The 21389-nt window shown below is 48.2% G+C and overlaps 1 protein-coding gene and 1 pseudogene across 3 annotated transcripts; both read right to left on the bottom strand.

Moving 5' to 3' along the window:
• Nucleotides 1-2572: 2572 nt before the first annotated feature.
• LOC123160889 (uncharacterized) lies at nucleotides 2573-3798 on the bottom strand (annotated as a pseudogene).
• A 2477-nt stretch (nucleotides 3799-6275) lies between these two features.
• Nucleotides 6276-10384, bottom strand: LOC123160890 (iron-sulfur cluster co-chaperone protein HscB homolog). 3 transcript variants are annotated; one of them, XM_044578738.1, is made up of 8 exons: nucleotides 10066-10384; nucleotides 9032-9098; nucleotides 8479-8912; nucleotides 7442-7532; nucleotides 7262-7351; nucleotides 6994-7059; nucleotides 6754-6822; nucleotides 6276-6671 (listed from the first exon to the last, which is right to left on the bottom strand). In XM_044578738.1, the coding sequence occupies exons 3-8, from the start codon at nucleotides 8802-8804 to the stop codon at nucleotides 6534-6536; spliced, it is 780 nt and encodes a 259-aa protein (XP_044434673.1). In that variant the 5' UTR covers nucleotides 8805-8912; nucleotides 9032-9098; nucleotides 10066-10384; the 3' UTR covers nucleotides 6276-6533. The 3 variants fall into 3 exon arrangements, with proteins under 3 accessions (XP_044434673.1, XP_044434672.1, XP_044434671.1); XM_044578737.1 differs by having other exon boundaries at nucleotides 7442-7538; nucleotides 9025-9098; nucleotides 10066-10383; XM_044578736.1 differs by having other exon boundaries at nucleotides 7442-7538; nucleotides 10066-10383.
• Between the last annotated feature and the right edge of the window lie 11005 nt (nucleotides 10385-21389).

The raw sequence follows: 21389 nt of genomic DNA, 5'->3' as shown, positions 1-21389 counted from the left end.
TCAGTTATATTGTACATGCTATGACTATTGACACCAAATCTTGACTCATATGCAATTAGTACTAGGAACTTGCTTTGTTTTAAAACTGGAGTTTCTTTTTAGAAAAGTATTCATCAAATGAGATCTAGTTTTGATGAGCTCATCATGGAAACCTAATGGTGAAAGTAAATCGTGATTCTAAAGTTTGATTCCAAGTTGTAGCTTTTCGTAATGGAATCAGTTGCTGGTGATGGGAAATGGCACAACTGGTGACCACACACGGAGGAGGTTAATTTGTCTTTCTAGGAAACAAACAAAAGTTCACTTGTTAGAAACTATGAGCAAATTCTATATGCATAATTTATTTATTCGTGTGGGCTATTTGTAAGTCGCCTGAAAATATGTTGATGTGTGTACTGGCCCCATATGTGTTTGTGTGCACATGCGTGTGCGCACGGATGCATGTGTATGTGTGCGTGTGGGTTGGGGAACCATGCATGTGTGTATGTATGTGGATGTATGCGCATGTGTGAGATGGGGAGGTGACATGAGGTGCAGTTCATATTCGTCGTGTCAATAGATGATTAATTTCCAACATTGTTGTTTTATTGTTTGTATATTGATTACAATATGGATGTATACATGCAAATTTCATATAATCTGCGTGCAAATCTTATAACCGAAAGTTACACTACTATATGGTTGGTTTTGGAATAGAGCAAGTTCTATGCAACATGTGCAAGTTTTGTTATCCTTTGTTTTGAGTTTTTTTCTTCATTTTTTCCTTTAGGATACCAATGCCTTTAATTTGTTACACCTTAGAATAAAATTTGTCTTTTGTTCGTGTTTCCTTTAGTTTACGATGAATATGCGTGCAATATTAATAAGAAAAAAGAGATGATTTTATGCTTATTAGCGAGTCAACTCATAGTAGATAGAGTATCATGCAGATTTATAGTTTAGACTTATCCTTATCTTCGTTTCTGAAACCATTTTAATCAAGTACGTACTCTAACTAACACTAGTGGACACCGAACGTCATATCTTTAATTAGTATTTTTTTGCAAAATATAGATATGTGTAAAAAGAATTGCACATCACATTTGTTTTTGTTCTTTTTGGAAAAGGAGGTTAAAACCCTGGGCCTCTGCATCAATTGATGCATACAACCATTTTTATTTATTATTCAACAAAAGTCTGATAAAAACATACATCGAGCCATCTGAAGCCACCACTCACACCTACAAACTTGATAATGTGGAGTGCTCTCACTCCCCATATCTAAAAAACCGGTGTTGTCCGTGATCTATCCACATAACGTATCAGAACCTACAACTAGTGCAGACCACCTAAAGCATACATCACATGCACACATTTTAGAAGATGTCATCATCATTGAATCGTTGACCCATCTTTAAGAAAGAGATCTGCATTATCCTTGTTAGTGCGGCCATCCGTTGACGCCACCACGGCGCCCAAAGGCACCTCCTCCCTGCACGCAAACTGCCGAGCACGTTGCGGTTGTTGCCGGTACACCGCAGCACCATGCCGCCAAGTACCACCAGACGACACAACTTGAAGTCTCTGGAAGATCTGTCATGCGTAGCACCCGCCGAACATGTATGCGCTACCGTAGCACCTGTCGGCCAGGTATGACTTGACATCTCCACCGAAGCTCCATGCAAGACGAAGCCGCTCCACCTCATGCCTCTGTCTTCTCGCTCCACAAACGATGCTCCCAAGAGAGAAATGACACCGCAATGCCGCCATCGTCTGATCTGGAAGACCAGATCCTAGGGTTTCCCTCGGAACAACATAAGTGGGTTGACAGTAGTTACACGATGATGCCTTCATCAAGGTAACAGCGCAAAACGCCACCATTGCTTGCCGTTGGCTCGGTTTTCATCGACAACTATGTCTCCCCGACTCGCAACCGGGAATAGATGACGGATCTCGAGATCCGACCACCCAGCCTCCGAAGGAGATGACCCCCACCGCCAAGTCCAGGGTCGCCCCCCAGGGCGTCCGCGCGATGCAGATCAAGGCCAGGAGCGCCAACGTGATCCGAAGCCGAACCAGATGTTGAGCGGCTTCAACATGGTCGTCGTCGCCACCAGCCACTGCGGCTATAGACTCGCCACCACATTCCAGCCGTCGTTGTCCGCCATCATCACCGAGGAGATCAAGATCGGGACTGTTGCAATGATCTTGAGCATCGGATGCGCGAGAAGAAGGTCGCTGCTGCTGAGCCGCTCGGGCTTTGCCCTGGCGTCGACGTCGGCGGCGGCGGAAAGGAAAGTGGTGGCGGGGGGCGGAAGGAGGGAGGCGGGGACGCCCTGGTCATTTTTATATATAGAGAAAACTACTAGTAATAATATACAGTGAAAAAAGATTTACATTGGAGAAAAGGGTGTGACTAGATCTAAGTCGACTGAGATTTAATCAAGTATCAGTTAAGTGACATAACATGCAAGAGAAAAAGGAAAAATAATTTTTTTTGGCATGGATCTCAATGTAAGATCTCACGGATATAAGAGCTGAAGTCTCAGTCGATCTTAGCAAAAGTGCAAAACCGTAAAAAATATCAGGCGACTTAAAAATAGTCGCTCCTTTATAGACACCGACAAGTTCACCTAGACGCACATATCTTGGCAACGAAGCAACTAAACCAACCAGAAAACCAAAGACAAATGAACAGTCTGAGAACACGAAGAAGCTAGAGATGATACGTGCATGGCGAACAGCTTAGTCGACCGGATCACTACTGCACCTCCACGTCGCACCTATCAGACGTCGTCGGTGACTGCCCACAGCACAGGCAGCAAGTGGGGCGCTTGCTCCTCGCCGCTGTCTTCCTGCGTTCCTCCGCCTCCTCGTCCGGCAGCGATCTCGTCACCACACCCGCCGGCACCGGGAACCACTTCCGCTTCGCCAGATTACGCATGCACTTTATCTTCTTCAGGACGAAGGCGCATATCTCCCCCATAGCCCTGCAAGAACATTGCATACGTTTATTGTGTGTGTATATGAGGATTGTTCGAAGCTAGCATCGTATACGTACTCTCCGATGTAGACGACGCAGATGAAGGAGACGCAGGTGATGACGACGATGTAGACGCAGGAGGTGGCGTAGCGCGTGGTGCGGCGATGTAGGCGCCGACGAGGCTGGCGAGGTCGACGAAGGTGGTGAGCATGAGCACCACCACCTTGGCCTCCCCGTGGTAGAACCGCTCGCTCATGAGCAGCACCATGATCACCAGCGACGTCACGAACGCCGTCGCGTTGAAGTAGTAGAAGATGACGTACCGAACCCAGTGCTCGTCGCGCAGCACCGGGTTGCCGTGCCCGCCGGGGCCCTCCTTGGTGTCCTGCCAGAACCCGCCGGGCGGGTTCAGGCCGGCCTGGTAGGTCACCAACGCCGCCACGGTCGCCAGCACCATCAGCCACCCGCGCATCTCCCTGAACCACTTCTTCCGCTCGTCCTCCTTGGCCTCCCCCTGCCCCTGGAGGACGAGGAAGCCCTGGAACGCCGTGCGCATCGTCTCTGTCGACGCGGCGGCGCCACCCGGCTGGTGGAAAGGCGTGATGAGCACGGGGATGCCATGCAGACCGTGACCGGTGGCTGTTGGCACGGTGTCGCCGGGAGCCGCGTCCATGACGGACCGTGTCTCGGACATCTTGGTATGGGGTGCCGGGTTCAGGGCGCGCGCTTGTACAAGAGAAATGTCGAAGTATATGCAGTGCATGTATACTTGCTCTTGACGTCCGTGTCATGTGGACCATGTGACTGTGTGAGCATCGTCTCCTACACAAGCAAGCAAGGACGAAGAATGTCTTCTATGTTTAGCAAGGAACAACTGACCGGTGCTCAGATGCGTGCTCGTACATGGACAAGAAAGGAACAAAGAGACGCCAGCAGTCCACCAGGTCCGGGAATAACAGGATTTTTCTTGAGAAACACTTGTAATTTTATTCGTACTAATAACAAAATTATAAGTACACTTATTTGAATTTAATAAAAAAGTAACTCCCATGACTAAGAATTACAATGAAATTTCTTGGGAACACCTTTTTTGTTGTATCAATCTCTACTAAGATTTCGGTAAAGAGGCTGTAATTGGACTGTAGCAACGATGTTGTTACTTTTTCACCTGCACCAACATTATCAACAATGGTTTTTGAAAGCTCTTAGTCGTCATGCAAAAAAAAGAGAAGCCTTGATCGATGAACGTACTTGGGCCGATGATCATCCCCTAGAAGTGCAGGCCGTCAAATCACAATATCTTCATCATGGTGTCGATGAAAGATTTCAACCCCACAAAGAATCAAACCAACAAATAAAGTTTGACACACCAATATAAACTCATCAGATCTGAGTAACAAGATATGTGAGGACATGAACTCTCTAAACTCATGTCACCGCCAAAACAACGAGAGTAAATTTATTCCCACAAAATGACAAAGAACATAGAACTCTTGAAAATGCGAGTCCCTCCACCTCCCAGCACCAAGATGACAGCCACAGACGAGGGGATCAAAAATTTCCTTGCGGCAACTGCAGCGCCCTTAACAGAATTAATTTAATAGAATTTGCCAGTCCACGGCGGCTGAATTTTTTCAGTTTAAATCTGGGTCAATTAGAGTAACTGGCGCTCACGCCAGATCACTGTATGGGCCGGCCAGGTGTGTTTTCTTTAAATTGGTTGACTGATGGGCCTGCGACCGTTGACCTCGGAGAGTTAGTCATTGACTTTTAAAAAAGAAAAAATTCACAATTTTTTAAAATGTCAGTAAATTTGAAAAAAGTACATGAAATTTGAATAAAATTAAAGTTCATTTTTTTCTGAAAAAGTTCATAATTGTTTTTTAAAAAATCAGAATTTTAGAAAAGTTCACAGATTTGGAAAAAGTTCAAGACCTGGAAAATTGTAATTTTGAAAAAGTTCGCAAAAATGAAAAAAATCACGAATTTGGAAAAGAGAAGTTTACAAAAGATTTGAAAAAGTTTCACAAAATTGGCAAAAGTTCATGAATTTGAGAAAAAGTTCACGGATTTGAAAAAATTCACAAAAAATAGAAAAAGTTTTCAAATTTGAAAATAAGTTCACGAAATTGGAGAAGTTCACGAATTTTATAAACATAAAAAAGAAAACGAAAAATAAAAAAGAAATAGGAAAAAGAAAAAGAAAAAGAAAAAGAAAAATAAGAAAATCTGGTGGAAAAAAATGCAGCGGCCGGCCCATCTAGATACCTAGAGGGGGTGCGCGCCGGTTAGCAAAATACACTCTAACTGGCGCTTACGGCTCCAAATAGGAGTTGGGAGTTTTAACTCCAGCCCCCTCCTCTGTTGCGCTGGCGGCAAGCGCTATTGGTGGTGGGGAGGTTCTCTGCCGCTGGCGTCCCAACTGTCGTGCCACTGTAGTAAGCCAGGGCGGTGACCCACCGAGCATGACTTTGGTCGTCAAGTGGACGGCGAGCAGTGAGACGGTTGGTGTATGTCGGATGGTGTGGTGGTTGTCAGATGGTTAAACCAAATCACATAGACAAAGAAAGTACCTTGCGCTGATACCAATTATAGGTTCAAAGTATACGATTAGAGGGGGTGTCTATGTGATTTGGTTTAACCATCTGACAACCACCACACCATCCAACAATTGGTTTGAATTTTGTTGTGTTTGAATTTTGGATAAGTCTTCACAGAAGTGACAGAGATGACAGAGTGAAGAATTCTTCAAAACACAACAATGTACTCCAAGTAAATGTTTTCGAGGAATTGTAACTCGTAACCTTGGTGGAGACAGAGTGATTTGTTTACCCAAATCCAAACCATCATAAATCCAAAATTCATCTCTAATGGCGCATTATTCTCCTTGAGCTAAGTTTCTCAGAACTCGTCCAATCACTTATGATAGATCTTGCAGTGATTACCGAACTGGTGCAAACATGTTCTTCGACAACCTCAGGCCAGACCAAGTCGGGCTTGCCATGCGAGTCATGCCCAGGCTCGGGCTTCAATCTTCCAGCATTTCAGCTCAGGTTTCGGAGCTGGGCTTACATGTGTTCACTCTTCTAAAAAACAGCATTCGCGCGAGGCTTTCGGGCTCAAGCTTGAGAAAAGGGGCATTTTCTTTCAGGCTTCAGGCCGGTCTCAGGCTTAGCCTGGGGGTCAGGCCTTTTCAAGCCGAGCCCAAAACCTGGCCCGGCCCTGCATATGATCAGATTTATCCAGATCCTCTGACATACGAAGCGAAATCAGGGGGAGCTACAGTTCGATCTGCCTTCGGTACATGCGCACGAAAAGCAACTGCACAGTATTTTGTCTGCAGTAATTTCCCACGGCCACACCAGTCGACCAGCATACAACACAAGGAAAACAACGTAAAAACAGTCACTTTATTCAGCCAAACTGCGTGGTACGACCTGCCTCTCACGATGACTTCACTCAACCGACCTGCAACATGTCAGCCACCAGACTCCCGGCGCGGTGGAGCGCCCGTACCCGTCTAGTTTTCTTGAAGGCGTACAATTTACATAGCTCCCAGTCGGGGCTAAGATCAAAGCTTCTTCACAGTTTCTTCCATAGCACGTTCGTAGTATCTCATTCTCTGTGTAGCTTCCACTGCACCGTCAAAGTCCCTCTTGTCGAACGCTTCCTGGAAGGCTTTGGACCAGGTTTCGAGCTTCCTCTTCATCTGGGAAAGGTTACATATAATGTTAGCCAATTATGCTCCCCGATAGGCGATAATGGCATTGTGTAATAATGTACAGAAGAACCTGAGATTGGATCTTCTTCAGAGTTTCAGAATCACCGGCTTCACTAACAGCTTCACGTATCTCCATCATCTGCAAGTTAAATGAAAGTATAGTTTTCTTCAGAGTGATCATTGCCGAGATATATTTTCTTGGTAAAATAATTAATTCTTCTGGCAGCTATTGGAAGTAAACTATATGAAAGCAGAATTTGATGATTTTTGTTGACTGCATGCAAAAGCGTAAAGGGGGAGATTGTTTTACCTCCATAAGAAGTTCTGGATCATTGATAGTCTTCTCCTCATCAACGTGTATCCCCTCAAGTTGCAGCTGCCAAATGGTTTGGTATGGTTGAAAAGCGTTTTGGTGGTAAGATGTAATTTCCTACTTATGTAAGTCAACGGAAGAAAAACTCAATATAACCATAACAGATGCTGGGATGGCCCAACCAACCGTGCATCATTACGTCAAGCTTTTATGGTTGAACACTTCTGCATCAGTTGAACTTAAGAACACCACTGGAGCAACTTACCAAGTACAATGCCCTTGGTAAAGGTTTGCTCAGTGTGCGATATGCCTCAATGACAAGTGCTGACTGCCCGGCCGCAAAATCTCTCTCTTTCTGCATGAGACACAAGCCATATCAGAAGAGGTTTGGAGGCTCAAACTAAAATGGGAATATCCAACTTTTGCTAAGGATGTCAGTCTCCACCTCTGATTTAGAATGAACAAGGTCAGGATGTAACTTCTTCTGCCAGTCTTTGTACTTTCCTTCTAAGTTGGTATCCTTTACGTCGTATCCTCTGTCCCTACAGAAACCAGTTAAAATTTCAACCACTGTTCTATATGTTTAAGCCGTAGGGTGTTACTATACTAGAATGAACAAGGTTTGCAATGTTAGGATCTTTCAAGAAATCAGTTTAATGGAGATGAATCGATGATATGATTACTAAGACGTGAGCAAGTGATGTTTAAGATGAAGCAAATGGTACAATATTGTAGCATTACAGGAACTGAAAAGTGCATGGAGCGGCTGAAGATGTTTGAAAATCCGATCCTCAAAGTCGATTTTCCAAGGACAAGCAATCACACACGAGGCACGGCATCGAGATTTGTTAACAAGGTTCACCGAACTCGGCTACAACCCCGGGGCATGACTACAGGCGCTCCTCCCCGCTGACACCGCTCCAATACCGAACACCGGACCACCCGGGCACCGACATGCCATCGGATCCGCCGTGCACCTGTGCTATTATTTTGGCATTGGTTATAGGAGGCCTAGGGTACAAGTGTCCTTGAACACGACTCCATACCCTATCTATACACCATACAAATCCAAGTCCAAACTTAACCTGACTTGTAAAAATATTCGACACAATTCCAACAGAAGATATGCATCCAGTTATCATAGGTAGAAAGTTGTGCCACACAAAAGTTCATTCATCAACCAGTCCCATGCCTTATTATTTTGTTTGCTGATATATGGCGAACACGAAAGTTCGAAAGAGTACCAGCCACATCTCCAGTATATTAACATCATAATGCAGCAAATTCAGGTGTGCTCATAAATTATATTTGTTATAAGTACGGTACACCAGATGCAGTATTTCTCACAAGAAAATTAATAAAGTTGTTTCAAAACTAGAATAACAGCAAATTCAGCAAAAGACACAGCAGAAAGGCAAATATGGTCTGATTGCCCACAAACACGCAACAAAAAATGGAAGGTTCGGGAAGGTTGCTACTCACAGGCCAAATATTTGGAAGTAGTCGACCGCAGGATCAACGGGCTGCACACTCCTGCAGGACCCGCAGGAGAGGAATGCCCCCTTGGCGCCACAACTCCAGCACTCGCCGCCAATGCCGCCATCACCTCCTGCCTGGTTCGATAGGCTTCGAGAGGGAGGAACTCCGGTGGAATCCCGAAAGGTTCCAAGATTGTGGTGGAAAGAGGATGAAGCGAAGGCGGAGGTAGAGCAGGTGGCTGTGGGAGCAGGAGGCTGTGGGGGTCGTCGGATGCGGCGGCCGGCGATTCCGGTGAGGTGGAGGCAGATCGGTCCGGCTCGGCGCCACATGGTCTTTGGCTGGTGGACCACTCGGTGGGCGAAGGCACGAGGAAGCCTCAGAAACAAGGGGTCCAAGTGAGTATAGCGGCGCAGTGGTTCGTTGTTGGCGGAGAGAACCTGGGGGAGTTACCAAGCATGGGAAAAATATATACTTGTAAGACACAATAACATGCATGGTATACAACAGGACAGCAGTACTTTTTTGCACAAAGTTTGGACCAAGAATGACCTTCAACCTGGGAGAAGAACACCACTACAACCAGCAGTACACCACCACAATCTCAGACAGAACAGCAGGTCAACCTGAAAAAATAAGCAGGTTCACTTGATTATTTGTTGCCTAAGCATGAAACGGCAAGTCACAATGCTTTATATAAAATTGTATATGAAGCAACTAAACTGATAGTTTCACAAACCCAATATGCATTGTAAACAACTGAACATTACATACTGTCATGCTGCTGACATTACTATGTTATACTACTTCATACCCATCTGAATAAAGCTTCTGTAATATATCCAATAACTATGCATCTAACATTAGTTCATACGCACCTGAATACAGCTTCTGTTACACATCCAACAACTATGCATCTAACAATAGTTCACACGCACCTGAATACAGGTTATGTCACATCCAACGAATATGCATCTAATATTAGTTAATCAACTGTAAACATCCACGTACTGGGCCACTCCAATCTAACGTGCATACACCTCCTATCCGACGGCAGGACACTAGTCGGATGTGATGATCACATGGATCAGTAGTCCGTTGGCTAGTGCTTCCACTGGCTGATCTAGGATTTCAAAACAGGGTGGTCCACCTAAAAAAGTTGACAGGAAATATGACATGCCAACATTCTAATTAATTTAGCAATAGCAATAAGAATAGATCAATATGGTCTTACAGGCATACTAAAATTCTCAATTTTGCATGAGAAGCCTACGCAATACATACCTTGAGAAGTTCAAAGAAGACTATGTGGCATTATTAATTTGTTAGAGTGGCATTGTAGAGTAACTTGTTAGAGTGGCAAACAATCAGACAAATCATTATTATGTCACTGATCAGGTGTTCATGTACTGGATAGCAAAATTATGTGTATGTGTTCACAGGACTGTGTGTTCATGTAAACTGGATAGCAAATCTGATTGTTCAGTTGACGCAATAGACTTGACTCTTCCACCTGATCGATGCAATAGACAGCAAAGAGCAAACCCTAAATCAGAAATTGGGGAACGGGAAGTGGCGCAGTGGAAAACTTGCCTCAAGTCCTCAAGTCGGGCTAAAGGCTAGCCACTGGGCAGGGTTGCTGGCTTGCAGCCGGCCGAGTGCCGGAATCGGCGGACAGCGGACTGGGCGGCAGGCGCCGGTTTGCAGGGGCGCCAAGGGGGCGCGGTAGCGCCGACCGCCGAACTCCGGGAAGGGGGGCCTCCTTGGCGTCTAGCGACGGCGAGGCAGGCAGCGACGGGCGATGGCGTCCGGCGAGGTAAGCGGCGAGCCGGCGAGATCAGGAGCCGAGCGGCCGTGGTAGAGGGCGAGTAGGGGCTCGGTGCGTCTGTCCCAGTTTTTTTTGTCTGTCCCAGTGTGCCTGCGTGCGTTGTTTGTTGGGCTAGCTTTTTTTTTTTTTGAGAATGTTTGTTGGGCTAGCTGGCTGAGATGGGTCGGGACGAGTAAGCCATTGTTTGTTGGGCCTTGTTTTCTTTTCTGGTCTATATGTAATTTTCTATGGTATAGGCCGGTTTAAAATTCCAGGGTGGGCCACGACTCACGAAATCACTAATTGAGGAGCACTTCTTTTAAAGATCACTTCCACCCTCTTTTTTCTATGTCATGTTTCAGACTCCCTAGGGGACTATGCGAAAGTGTGACTACACTTATAAGACAATTTTGGTGGGGATCCAAAAGAGGGAAGAGGAAGCCTGCTTGAGTATCTTGGGATGTGATGACAAAACCAAAGAACCTAAGTGGTCCGGGTTTTAAAGATTTGGAAGTTTTTAATCTGGCTCTTCTCTCACGACAAGCTTGGAGGTCTCTGAATGAACCTAATTCCTTGAGTTCTCGTATCCTCAAGGCGGCGTATTATCAAAATAGCTCTATCTTCGAGGCAAAACTGGGATCAAACCCTTCTCAGATTTGGAGGGCAATTGTCGATGGTAGAGACATAATGAAACATGGCGCTATCATGAGAATTGGAGATGGAAAGTCGACCCGCATCTGGCAGCATAACTGGACCCCGAGGGCTGGCATGATGAGACCGATTTCGTCGCTGGTTCAGGACCCTCCACAAGTAGTGGCTGATTTAATTGATCCCTCATTAGCATCTTGGAGAGAGGATTTGATCAGACAAGTGTTTGTTCCTATGGATGCCGAGGCTATCTTGAGAATACCCCTTTGTAACAGGCACGTACATGACTTTTGGGTGTGGTCTGAGGACCCTAAAGGCCACTTTTCTGTCCGAACAGCATACGACATGATCTATCGTATTAAGACTGGAAGAGAAGCCTGGTTAGAAGAGGACGAACATACATCTAATCTGGAGGCTTGCCATCGAAGTTGAAGCCTATGGAAGTTGGTCGGCCCTATGGAAGTTGAAGCTGCCATCGAAGTTGAAAGTTTTCACCTGGAGGCTTGCCCAGCACTCACTACCCACAGGAGATCTACTCCAGCATAGAAACATGTCGACAACGGATGTCTGGAATATGTGGGGTGCAGGACAGTTGGCGTCATTCTTTACTGGATTGCGCATTATCCAGAAGTACCTGGGCATTGACTAAGGAGGAGATCGTGCAACACATGGCCATGAATCGAAATGATAATGCAAAGGAGTGGTTATTCTCCATGTTCAAATCACTGCCTAATGATGAGCTCATCACCATGATTGTCACTCTCTGGGCAATCTGGTCTGCACGTCGGAAAGTTATACATGAAGGAATTTTCCAGACCCCATTCGTAACACACTGTTTCATCTTGAGTTTTTTTGGTGGAGCTGCAGTTTCTGGTGAAGCCGGAGAGAGGAGAGAAGAGTGCACCGGCTCCTAGACCAACGGAGTGGATCCCTCCTGTCATGGTTCTAAGCCTGACAGTAGAAAGGGGGGTAGGTATGGAGAGGCAAGATCTTAGCTATGGCGAAGATGTACACACGATGTTTACGAGTTTAGGCCCTTCTCGGAGGAAGTAATAGCCCTACGTCTCGGTGCCCGGAGGCGGTCGATTGGATTATGTGTGTTGAATTACAGAGTGTGCGAACCCTTGTGCCAGAGGAGGGGGTGGCTTATATAGAGTGCGCCAGGACCCCAGCCCCACTCCATTACAAGGGAACTAATGTACATAAAGTAGGGGCATTACTGGTAACGCCAGCATTTAGTACTCTTAATGCTCATGAAGGCTAAGGAGTAAATATCTGACCGTTGTGTGCTCTTCTGGCTTCTAGTCTTCGATATGGTCGAGTGATCTTCCTTGTGGTCGAGTGACGATAGGTAATGATCGTCGAGTGGTGCGTACGTCGAGTGGATTGCACTCGACGTACGAGACTGGTGCTCTTCTGTTGACTCTTGGTCTTTCCATCTTCCAGGGTAGTGACCTTGGGTAGGACGTACAGGTCGAGCCTATGACCCTACCCCGGGTCTGTATCCTCGTCAGTAGCCCCCGAATGGATTAAGGTGTGAGAGGAAAGTAAGGCAGCGTTGGACCCGTCCTGTGCTTCGTGTCTCCGTGAGTGTTTCCTGTTAGACTGAACGCATGCGTTGATACTTCGGAGTCGACTCAATTGCCTTGATCCATTCAGGAAGTCGTCGACCGAACTGGTGGCCTCATGCGTCGAGTGTAGTGTGGGAGCGTGAGATCTCAGGCGAGATTGTTTGTGGGGAATCCCGGATTCTGCGGGATATGAAATTTCGGAGGCGCGCGCGGGTAGGAGGGCACCAAAAAAAGGGGAACCCGGACGGGCCGAGACGCCTCGATTATCATGCTGCCTTTTTCGCCACGTTTGCTGCGTGCAACTGTAGCAGGATTTGACAGGATTGCCCGGCCCCATGTGTCAGTCACTCGGAAGTGAGCCTTTATAAGGCGACGGGGCCGGGGTGCTTGCACTGTGCACGCCCGCCTCTTCTTCTCCTTTCTATGCTCCTCCGCCGAACCAAGCGCTTCTGCCTCCGACGTCGCCGCTTTCCCACCATGGTGAAGGACAAGACGGCGGCACTAGAGCGCGCCAACAAGGCGACGGGGGCGGCGAAGGGCAAGAAAACGAGCCGCGGATCGTCATCGCGCTCGGGGTTGCCGCCAGGCTGGATCCAAGGCGATTGGATCCGGTCTTCGATCCGGCAGGAGGATCTGACCGAGCTGGAGGAGACCGGGCTGATTGCAGAGGGAGCGGCAAGGCTGCCGGAGGGAGAGACGGAGCCGCAACCTCAACCGGGTGAGTGTGTCTTGCTCGCCACCCATGTCGACCGGGGCTTCTCGCTTCCTCTGCATCCTTTCTTCCGAGGGTTTTTGAACTTTTTCAGGGCACAGCTCTATCACTTTTCCCCCAACACCATCACGTATCTAGCCGCGTTCGTGTCGATGTGCAAGAACTTCTTAGGGTGTCGACCGCACTGGGGTCTCTTCAAACACATCTTCACCATTCGTTCCCAGTCGGTTAAGAAGGCGAAGTCGAGCGACTCGAAAACCCACGTTATCCAAATGTGCGGGGGTTTAGGTATCCAAAAGAGGAACAGGAGTGCTTTCCCCGCTATGATCCTCCCTGAATCCGTCAGGGGCTGGCAATCGACCTGGTTCTACTGCCAGGACGTGGCGACTGTGGGCCAGTCGACCGGTCTTCCTCCTTTTTCATTCGACCGGGTCCAGACTCCTGCCCCGCTGAAGGTTACTGCTGCTGAGACCATGGAGACGAGGATGCTAGTGGACCGAGTGGTCCAGCTCATCAATGATGGCGTCACTGGAATGGACTTGCTGGAGGTGTTCCTTGCTCGGCGTATCCAGCCTCTCCAGTCCCGTGACCACCCGATGTGGTTGTACTCTGGACCGGGCGACTCCACTCGGGTCCATCCAGAAGAAGTGCCGCTCGACACCGTGGCCTTGTGGTTGAAGGGTATCACGGGCAATCAAGATAACCCTAGAGGATCTAGACGAGTCACCCCTTTCGAAAGTGACAACCCACCCGACAAGGTACCTTCTCCGTTCCGACTGTTTTCCGCTTGCATTCCGACTGTGTTTGGTGTTGGCTGACTCTTGTTTTGGCCAACTTGCTTTGCAGGTATTCACAGAGATGTACTCAATGCCCAACGGCGAACAGGCTTTGGCTCAGGACCAGGAGGGGGAGGACAGCGCGGAAGAGAGTGGCGAATGGGAGTCCCTGGGAGAGGAGGAGGAGGAGGAGAGCAAGGAGTCGGACGAGGAGGAAGAGGTCGACTCGCCGCCGCGCTCTGAGCGTCGATCCAAGCAGCAACACGATCCATCCGGTGGTCGAGTGAAGAGTGTGGCTCCGAGCGCCACCACCCAAAAGCGCACTCGGACGTCGACTCCGGAGCCGACGGAGAAGGTGGCTAAGCAGCCTAAAGTCGCCCCTTCCAAGACCCGCAAGACGCTGCCGCGCATCAAGATGGACATCCCCATTGCCTCAATGTGGGTATCTTGTTTGCGTTTCTGTAAGTCGACTGAAGGTTTTCCCGATCCGACTGACTAGTTCTTGTGTCTTTTCAGCCCCACCTCCGCTGCCACTGACATGGACATTGACAAGGCACCAGAAGACGAAGAGGCCACCTCACGGGTTGGTAAGTTCATTCAACTCAGTCCTGTTCAACTGAGTGGGTGGTCGATTGACTGAAAATTTGGTGCTTCTCTTCTTATGTAGCTCCGCAAGATATCGTTGTGCTTCCTGATGACGAGGAGGAAGAAGAAGCCCCACAAGAGAGGAAGAAGAAGAGTGGAGGTTCGAGCAGAAGGAGACTTGAAGTCCAAATCCCTCAGTCAATGCCGGCACACGAGGTGACAGCTCGGACTAACGTCACATTTGCCAACCCATTGACGACTGATCATCCATTGGGGTCGACTGCACAGATGCCTGCTGTACCGGTGAAACTCCATTCGTCTGACCCGATCGCTACTTTGACCCCTCTGGAGCCATCCCTTTTTGCTACATATCAAACTCCGGACGATTCGCCAAGTGCCGCTAGGGAAGCTCTTCGCCAGGCAAATCTTGTCATGGAGCAGGTGAAGGTGATGCATGAGACTAGTCATATAGCCTATAATGCCAGCACTACCCTTCAGACCAATGTTCAGGTTAGTAAACTTCCGACTGAACTTTTGAACGTTGCCTTATATCTGATCACCCACTGGGTGTTCCTTCATTTAGAACCCAAGAAATCTCTGATGTTGCACTTTCCGAATCAGTGGGGGCACGTCGAGTGCACCCACTGGGTGTAGTCCCCGAGACCACGGTCGGCTGCTGGCAGTCGACTGAGGTCTAATGAGTGTTGGTCATTCTGCCTCTGCTTTTTTTTACTGAGTATTGATCTGATCCAGTGGGGGCACGCTGAGTGCACCCACTGGGTGTAGTCCCCGAGACTACTGTTGAATATTTTATTCGGCAGTAGTCTTAGAGTAAACCTTCTCTTTCGCTGTTGTTTGTATGTGTCGACTGATATGTCTGTCTTCCTGTCTGCAGAGGTCTTGTGATCTTGGAGCTCGGCTCACCGAATTAAAGAAGAAGCATATCGGTGTGGAACTTGATCTCGAACTTGCGAAGAAGAACCTGAAGAAAGCTCAAGAAGAAACAACCATCATGGGAGGTAATCACTCGGCCATTTTGTCTGCTTTGTAGCTTTACACTTGGCACTGGCTTTTCTTTCAGTCTCTTTGAACTGTGTGAATTCGCATAAGCAGATGTGCGTAGTGAAAATCGCAAACTCTAGTCTCGTCTGAAGAGTGTTGTTTCTTTAGAGAGGATGAAGGAAGCTCTGGAGCAGAAGGATCTGGACCTTGCAGCTGCTCAAAAGGAAGCGCGCGAGAAGATGAAGCTTGCGGACGAGAAGCTGGCTTCAGTCGGCAAGCTGGAGGATGAGAACGCGACGTTGAAGACGGCTGTCTCGGACGCTAATCGTGAAGTTGAGCAGCTGCGGAAGGACAAGGAGAACTTGACCGCTGAAGTCGAAGGCCTCAGGACCAAGACTGGCAGGCTAGAGTCTCATTTAGAGCAACTTGCGGCAAAGCTTGTCCTGAAGCTTGAGGGTACGTCTGCCTCGTTAAATAACTGTCACCGACTGAGATTTACAACACTGTCGACTCATTGTTCGTTGTGATGAAACAGAATTCTGTTAGGACTTCGAGGACAAAACTGGACGGGTCGAGACAGGTATCGACCCTATCAACTGCCCCATGAAGGATGAAGCCATGATGAACTTGCTCCGACTGGAATCGCGCTTGGATGATGCAGTTGACTATCTGGCTCGGCTGAAGGCGGTGATGACCCGAGTGGATGCTGAGCTCTGGCCTCAGGAGGAACTGTCACAAGACCTCAAGTCCTTGATGGCTTGGCTAAACCAGATTCCAAGTCGAGTGCAAGAGTGGAAGAAATCCTCTGCCCACTGTGGTGCTGATGTCGCTTTGTCTCTGGTCCGAGTGCACTACAAGGAAGCTAAAGAAGACAAGTTGGTAGCTCTCAAAGTGGCCAACACTAAGAAGCACTCCTTCTAGGATTTCATGGACACTTTCCTCGAGGCAGCCACTCGCATCGCCGACAGCATCGACCTTGACAGCTTCTGCGACCCAGCCAGTCCTTCTCCCGCCGAGTGATTAAAAAACATTATGCCTCACTTTTATTTGCCTCGGATTTCCGAGTGAATTTGTAACCGTTAAAACTCCTTCGGGCCTGATGCCCGAGCACTTTATTCTGCAGTCAAGAAACTTTGGATTTATCATCTCATATATCGCGTATGTCTTCGAAAGAAATTCGTTTTTCTCTCGAATTGTTGTCTGTTTGCTTGGTGCAGCTTCTGGAGAAGAATGGCCAGTCGACCGATCGGGCGACCCTTGAGCAACATTGATCATCTCATCAGTAAGGCATTCAGCAATGGTCTTGACATTCCAGTCGACCGATCGGGCGATCCTTGAGTAGCATTGATCAGCTCACCAGCAAGGCACTCAACAATGGTCTTGACGTTCCAGTCGATCGATCGGGTGATCCTTGAGTAGCATTGATCAGCTCGTCAGCAAGGCACTCAACAATGGTCTCGTTGTTCCAGTCGACCGGTTGGGTGATCCTTGAGTAGCATTGATCAGCTCATCAGCAAGGTAATCAGCTTCTGGAGAAGGACGGCCAGTCGCCTGATCGAGCAACCTTTGAATAGCATCGATCAGCTCATCAGCAAGGCACTCAGCAATGGTCTTGACGTCACAGTCGACCGGTTGGGTAAGGTTTTCGAACCTTAGGCAAGTACGAGACTGCGGCTTAGCCTCCCGAGTGAGAGGATTGCTCTTTACTCGGTGAGATTTTTCGAACTTAGGCGAGTATGAGACTGTAGCTAAGCCCCCGAGTGGGAGGATCGCTCTCCACTTGGTGGGATTTTTAAAACTTAGGTGAGTACGAAACTGCAGCTAAGCCCCCGAGTGAGAGGATTGCTCTTCACTCGGTAGGATTTTTTCGAACTTAGGCAAGTACGAGACTGCAGCTAAGCCCCCGAGTGGGAGGATCGCTGTCCACTTGGTGGGATTTTTAAAACTTAGGCGAGTACGAAACTGCAGCTAAGCCCCCGAGCGGGAGGATCGCTCTCCACTTGGTGGGATTTTTAAAACTTAGGCGAGTACGAAACTGCAGCTAAGCCCCCGAGTGAGAGGATTGCTCTTCACTCGGTAGGATTTTTTTGAACTTAGGCGAGTACGAGACTGCAGCTAAGCCCCCGAGTGGGAGGATCGCTCTCCACTTGGTGGGATTTTTAAAACTTAGGCGAGTACGAAACTGCAGCCAAGCCCCCGAGTGGGAGGATCGCTCTCCACTTGGTGGGATTTTTATCACTTAGGCGAGCACTGGGCTGCAGCTAAGCCCCCGAGTGAGAGGAAGACTCATCACTCGGTAGGATTTTTATCACTTAGGCGAGCACTGGGCTGCATCTAAGCCCCCGAGTGAGAGGCAGACTCATCACTCGGTAAGATTTTTATCACTTAGGCGAGCACTGGGCTGCAGCTAAGCCCCGAGTGAGAGGCAGACTCATCACTCGGTAGGATTTTTATCACTTAGGCGAGCACTGGGCTGCAGCTAAGCCCCCGAGTGTGAGGCAGACTCATCACTCGGTAGGATTTTTATCACTTAGGCGAGCACTGGGCTGCAGCTAAGCCTCCGAGTGAGAGGCAGACTCATCACTCGGTAGGATTTTTATCACTTAGGCGAGCACTGGGCTGCAGCTAAGCCCCCGAGTGAGAGGCAGACTCATCACTCGGTAGGATTTTTATCACTTAGGCGAGCACTGGGCTGCAGCTAAGCCCCGAGTGAGAGGCAGACTCATCACTCGGTAGGATTTTTATCACTTAGGCGAGCACTGGGCTGCAGCTAAGCCCCCGAGTGAGAGGCAGACTCATCACTCGGTAGGATTTTTATCACTTAGGCGAGCACTGGGCTGCAGCTAAGCCTCCGAGAGTCCGAGTGAGAGGCAGACTCATCACTCGGTAGGATTTTTATCACTTAGGTTCAGGCGAAATAGATTCACGGCTAAAGTAGCATACACAAAAAGAAATAAACAACAACCCACTCGGAAGGAGTAAATTATGTCTTTTGATAATTAAGCTAACATGTATCCCTTATTACATCCGATCGGTTTAACTATTTAAGAATAGAAACGGCAGAGCAGATCCACATTCCAGGCGCGTGGCTCATCTCTATTGTGTTCGACATTGAAGAGACGGTATGCTCCGTTGTGGAGCACCTTGGTGATGACGAAAGGGCCTTCCCAAGCGGGGGCGAGCTTGTGTGGCCTTTGTTGATCCACTCGGAGGACCAAGTCCCCTTCCTGGAATGCACGACCCCTTACGTTCTTGGAGTGGAATTGACGTAAGTCTTGCTGGTAAACGGTCGACCGGATCAAAGCCATCTCTCTCTCTTCCTCCAAGAGGTCGACTGCGTCTTGTCGAGCTTGCTATGCTTCTTCTTATGAGAAGAGTTTGACCCGGGGAGCGTTGTGGAGCAAATCGCTCGGCAAAACAACTTCGGCTCCGTAGACTAGAAACAATGGAGTCCGTCCAGTCGACCGATTGGGGGTTGTCCTCAGTCCCCAAAGCACCGATGGGAGCTCGTCGACCCAAGCCCCTGCCGCGTGCTTGAGGTCACGCATTAGCCAAGGCTTCAATCCTTTGAGAATCAATCCATTCGCTCGCCCATCTTGTCCATTCGACTGGGGATGTGCGACTGAAGCGTAATCTACCCTCGTGCCCTGGGAGGCGCAAAAAGCTTTGAACTCTTCAGAATCGAAGTTTGAGTCGTTGTCCGTGATGATGCTGTGCGGGACGCTGTATCTGAATATAAGTTCTCTGATGAAACTCACGGCTGTGCTCGCTTCGAGGCTCTTAATGGGCTTGGCTTCGATCCATTTGGTGAACTTGTCGACTGCTACCAGCACATGAGTAAATCCACTCCTGCCTGTCCTCAGAGGTCCTACCATGTCCAATCCCCAAACATCAAAGGGCCAGACGAGTGGAATAGTCTTCAGAGCTGACGCAGGTTTGTGAGACATGTTGGAATAAAACTGACAACCTTCACACTTGTCCACTATTTCCTTTGCCATCTCGTTAGCGTGCGGCCAGTAAAACCCGGCTCGGTATGCTTTGGCTATGATGGTCCGAGAAGACGCATGGTGACCACAGGTTCCCGAGTGGATATCATTAAGGATCATTCGGCCTTCTTCTGGCGTGATGCACTTCTGGCAGGCTCCAGTTACACTCTCTCTAAACAACTGTCCTCTTATCACAGTAAAGGCTTTAGACCGTCGGACGATCTGTCGAGCTTCTTCTTCATCCTCTGGGAGTTCCTTCCTAAGGATATATGCGATGTATGGTACTGTCCAGTCGGGAGTGATGACCAAAACCTCCATGACTAAGTCGACCACGGCCGGGACTTTGACTTCAGTCGGATCTGTGGCACTCTTGGGCTGCGGTGACTCTTCGGTGAAAGGATCTTCTTGAACCGAAGGTGAATGGATATGTTCCAGAAACACGTTTCGGGGAATAGCCTCTCTCTTTGAGCCTATCTTGGCCAACTCATCTGCAGCTTGATTTTTCAGTCGGGGTATATGGTGGAGCTCCAAACCTTCAAACCTCTTCTCCAGCTTTCTCACTGCATTGCAATAACCGGTCATGGCTGGGCTTCTGACATCCCATTCCTTCATGACTTGGTTAACCACCAAATCAGAATCGCCGTAAACCATAAGGCGACAGACTCTGAGTGAAATGGCCATACGCAACCCGTATAGAAGTGCTTCATATTCGGCTTCGTTATTGGAGGAATCAAAATGAATCTGGAGAACGTAACTAAGCCTGTCTCCGCGGGGGGATACCAACACTACTCCAGCACCTGAACCATTCAGCATCTTGGAGCCATCAAAAAAGATAGTCCAATATTCCGAGTGAACTTGAGTTGGCAATTGCTGTTCAATCCACTTGGCCAGAAAATCTGCAATTGCTTGGGACTTGATGGCCTTCTTTGCCTCGAACCTGATATCTAAAGGGAGGAGTTCAATCGCCCATTTGGCCACTCAACCAGTTGCATCTCCGTTATTCAGAATTTTGGATAGTGGCGCATCGCTAACGACTGTAATGGAGTGGTCAGAGAAGTAATGCGCAACCTTCTTCATGGTCATGTATATTCCATAGACAAGCTTTTGATAATGCGGGTATCGTTGCTTGGATGGAGTCAAAACTTCAGAGAGATAATAGACTGGGCGTTGAACCTTGTAGGCTTTTCCTTCTTCTTCCTGCTCGACCGTGAGTACTGTACTGACAACTTGTCCAGTGGCTGCAATGTAGAGCAGTAAAGGCTCTTTGCTGATTGGCGCAGCGAGCACCGGCTGGGTGGAAAGCAGGGTTTTGAGTTCTGCAAACGCTGCTTCAGCTTCATCAGTCCACTCGAACTTATCAGACTTCTTCATCAATCGGTAAAGAGGCAAGGCCTTTTCACCGAGACGAGAAATGAATCGACTCAGAGCGGCCAAACAACCAGTCAGCTTCTGAACGTCATGCACTCGCACGGGGCGTTTCATTCGGAGGATGGTATCAACTTTCTCTGGATTGGCGTCGATCCCTCGTTCGGAAACGAGAAAACCGAGTAACTTTCCTCCTGGAACTCCGAACGTGCATTTTGACGGATTAAGCTTGATATCAAATCTTCTGAGGTTGGCAAATGTTTCTGCAAGGTCAGTCAATAGGTTGGAACCTTTGCGCGACTTGACCATAATGTCATCCATGTACGCTTCCACATTCCGACTGATCTGAGTGAGCAGGCACTTCTGAATCATTCTCATGAATGTGGCTCCAGCATTTTTCAAACCAAAAGGCATGGTGACATAGCAAAAGCACCCAAATGGGGTGATGAAGGCTGTTTTTATTTC

The sequence above is a fragment of the Triticum aestivum genome, chromosome 7B (assembly GCF_018294505.1).
Source record: "Triticum aestivum cultivar Chinese Spring chromosome 7B, IWGSC CS RefSeq v2.1, whole genome shotgun sequence".
NCBI lineage: Eukaryota > Viridiplantae > Streptophyta > Magnoliopsida > Poales > Poaceae > Triticum > Triticum aestivum.
Note: the sequence above shows the minus strand (reverse complement) of the source record. Positions and strands in the feature narration are given on the sequence as shown.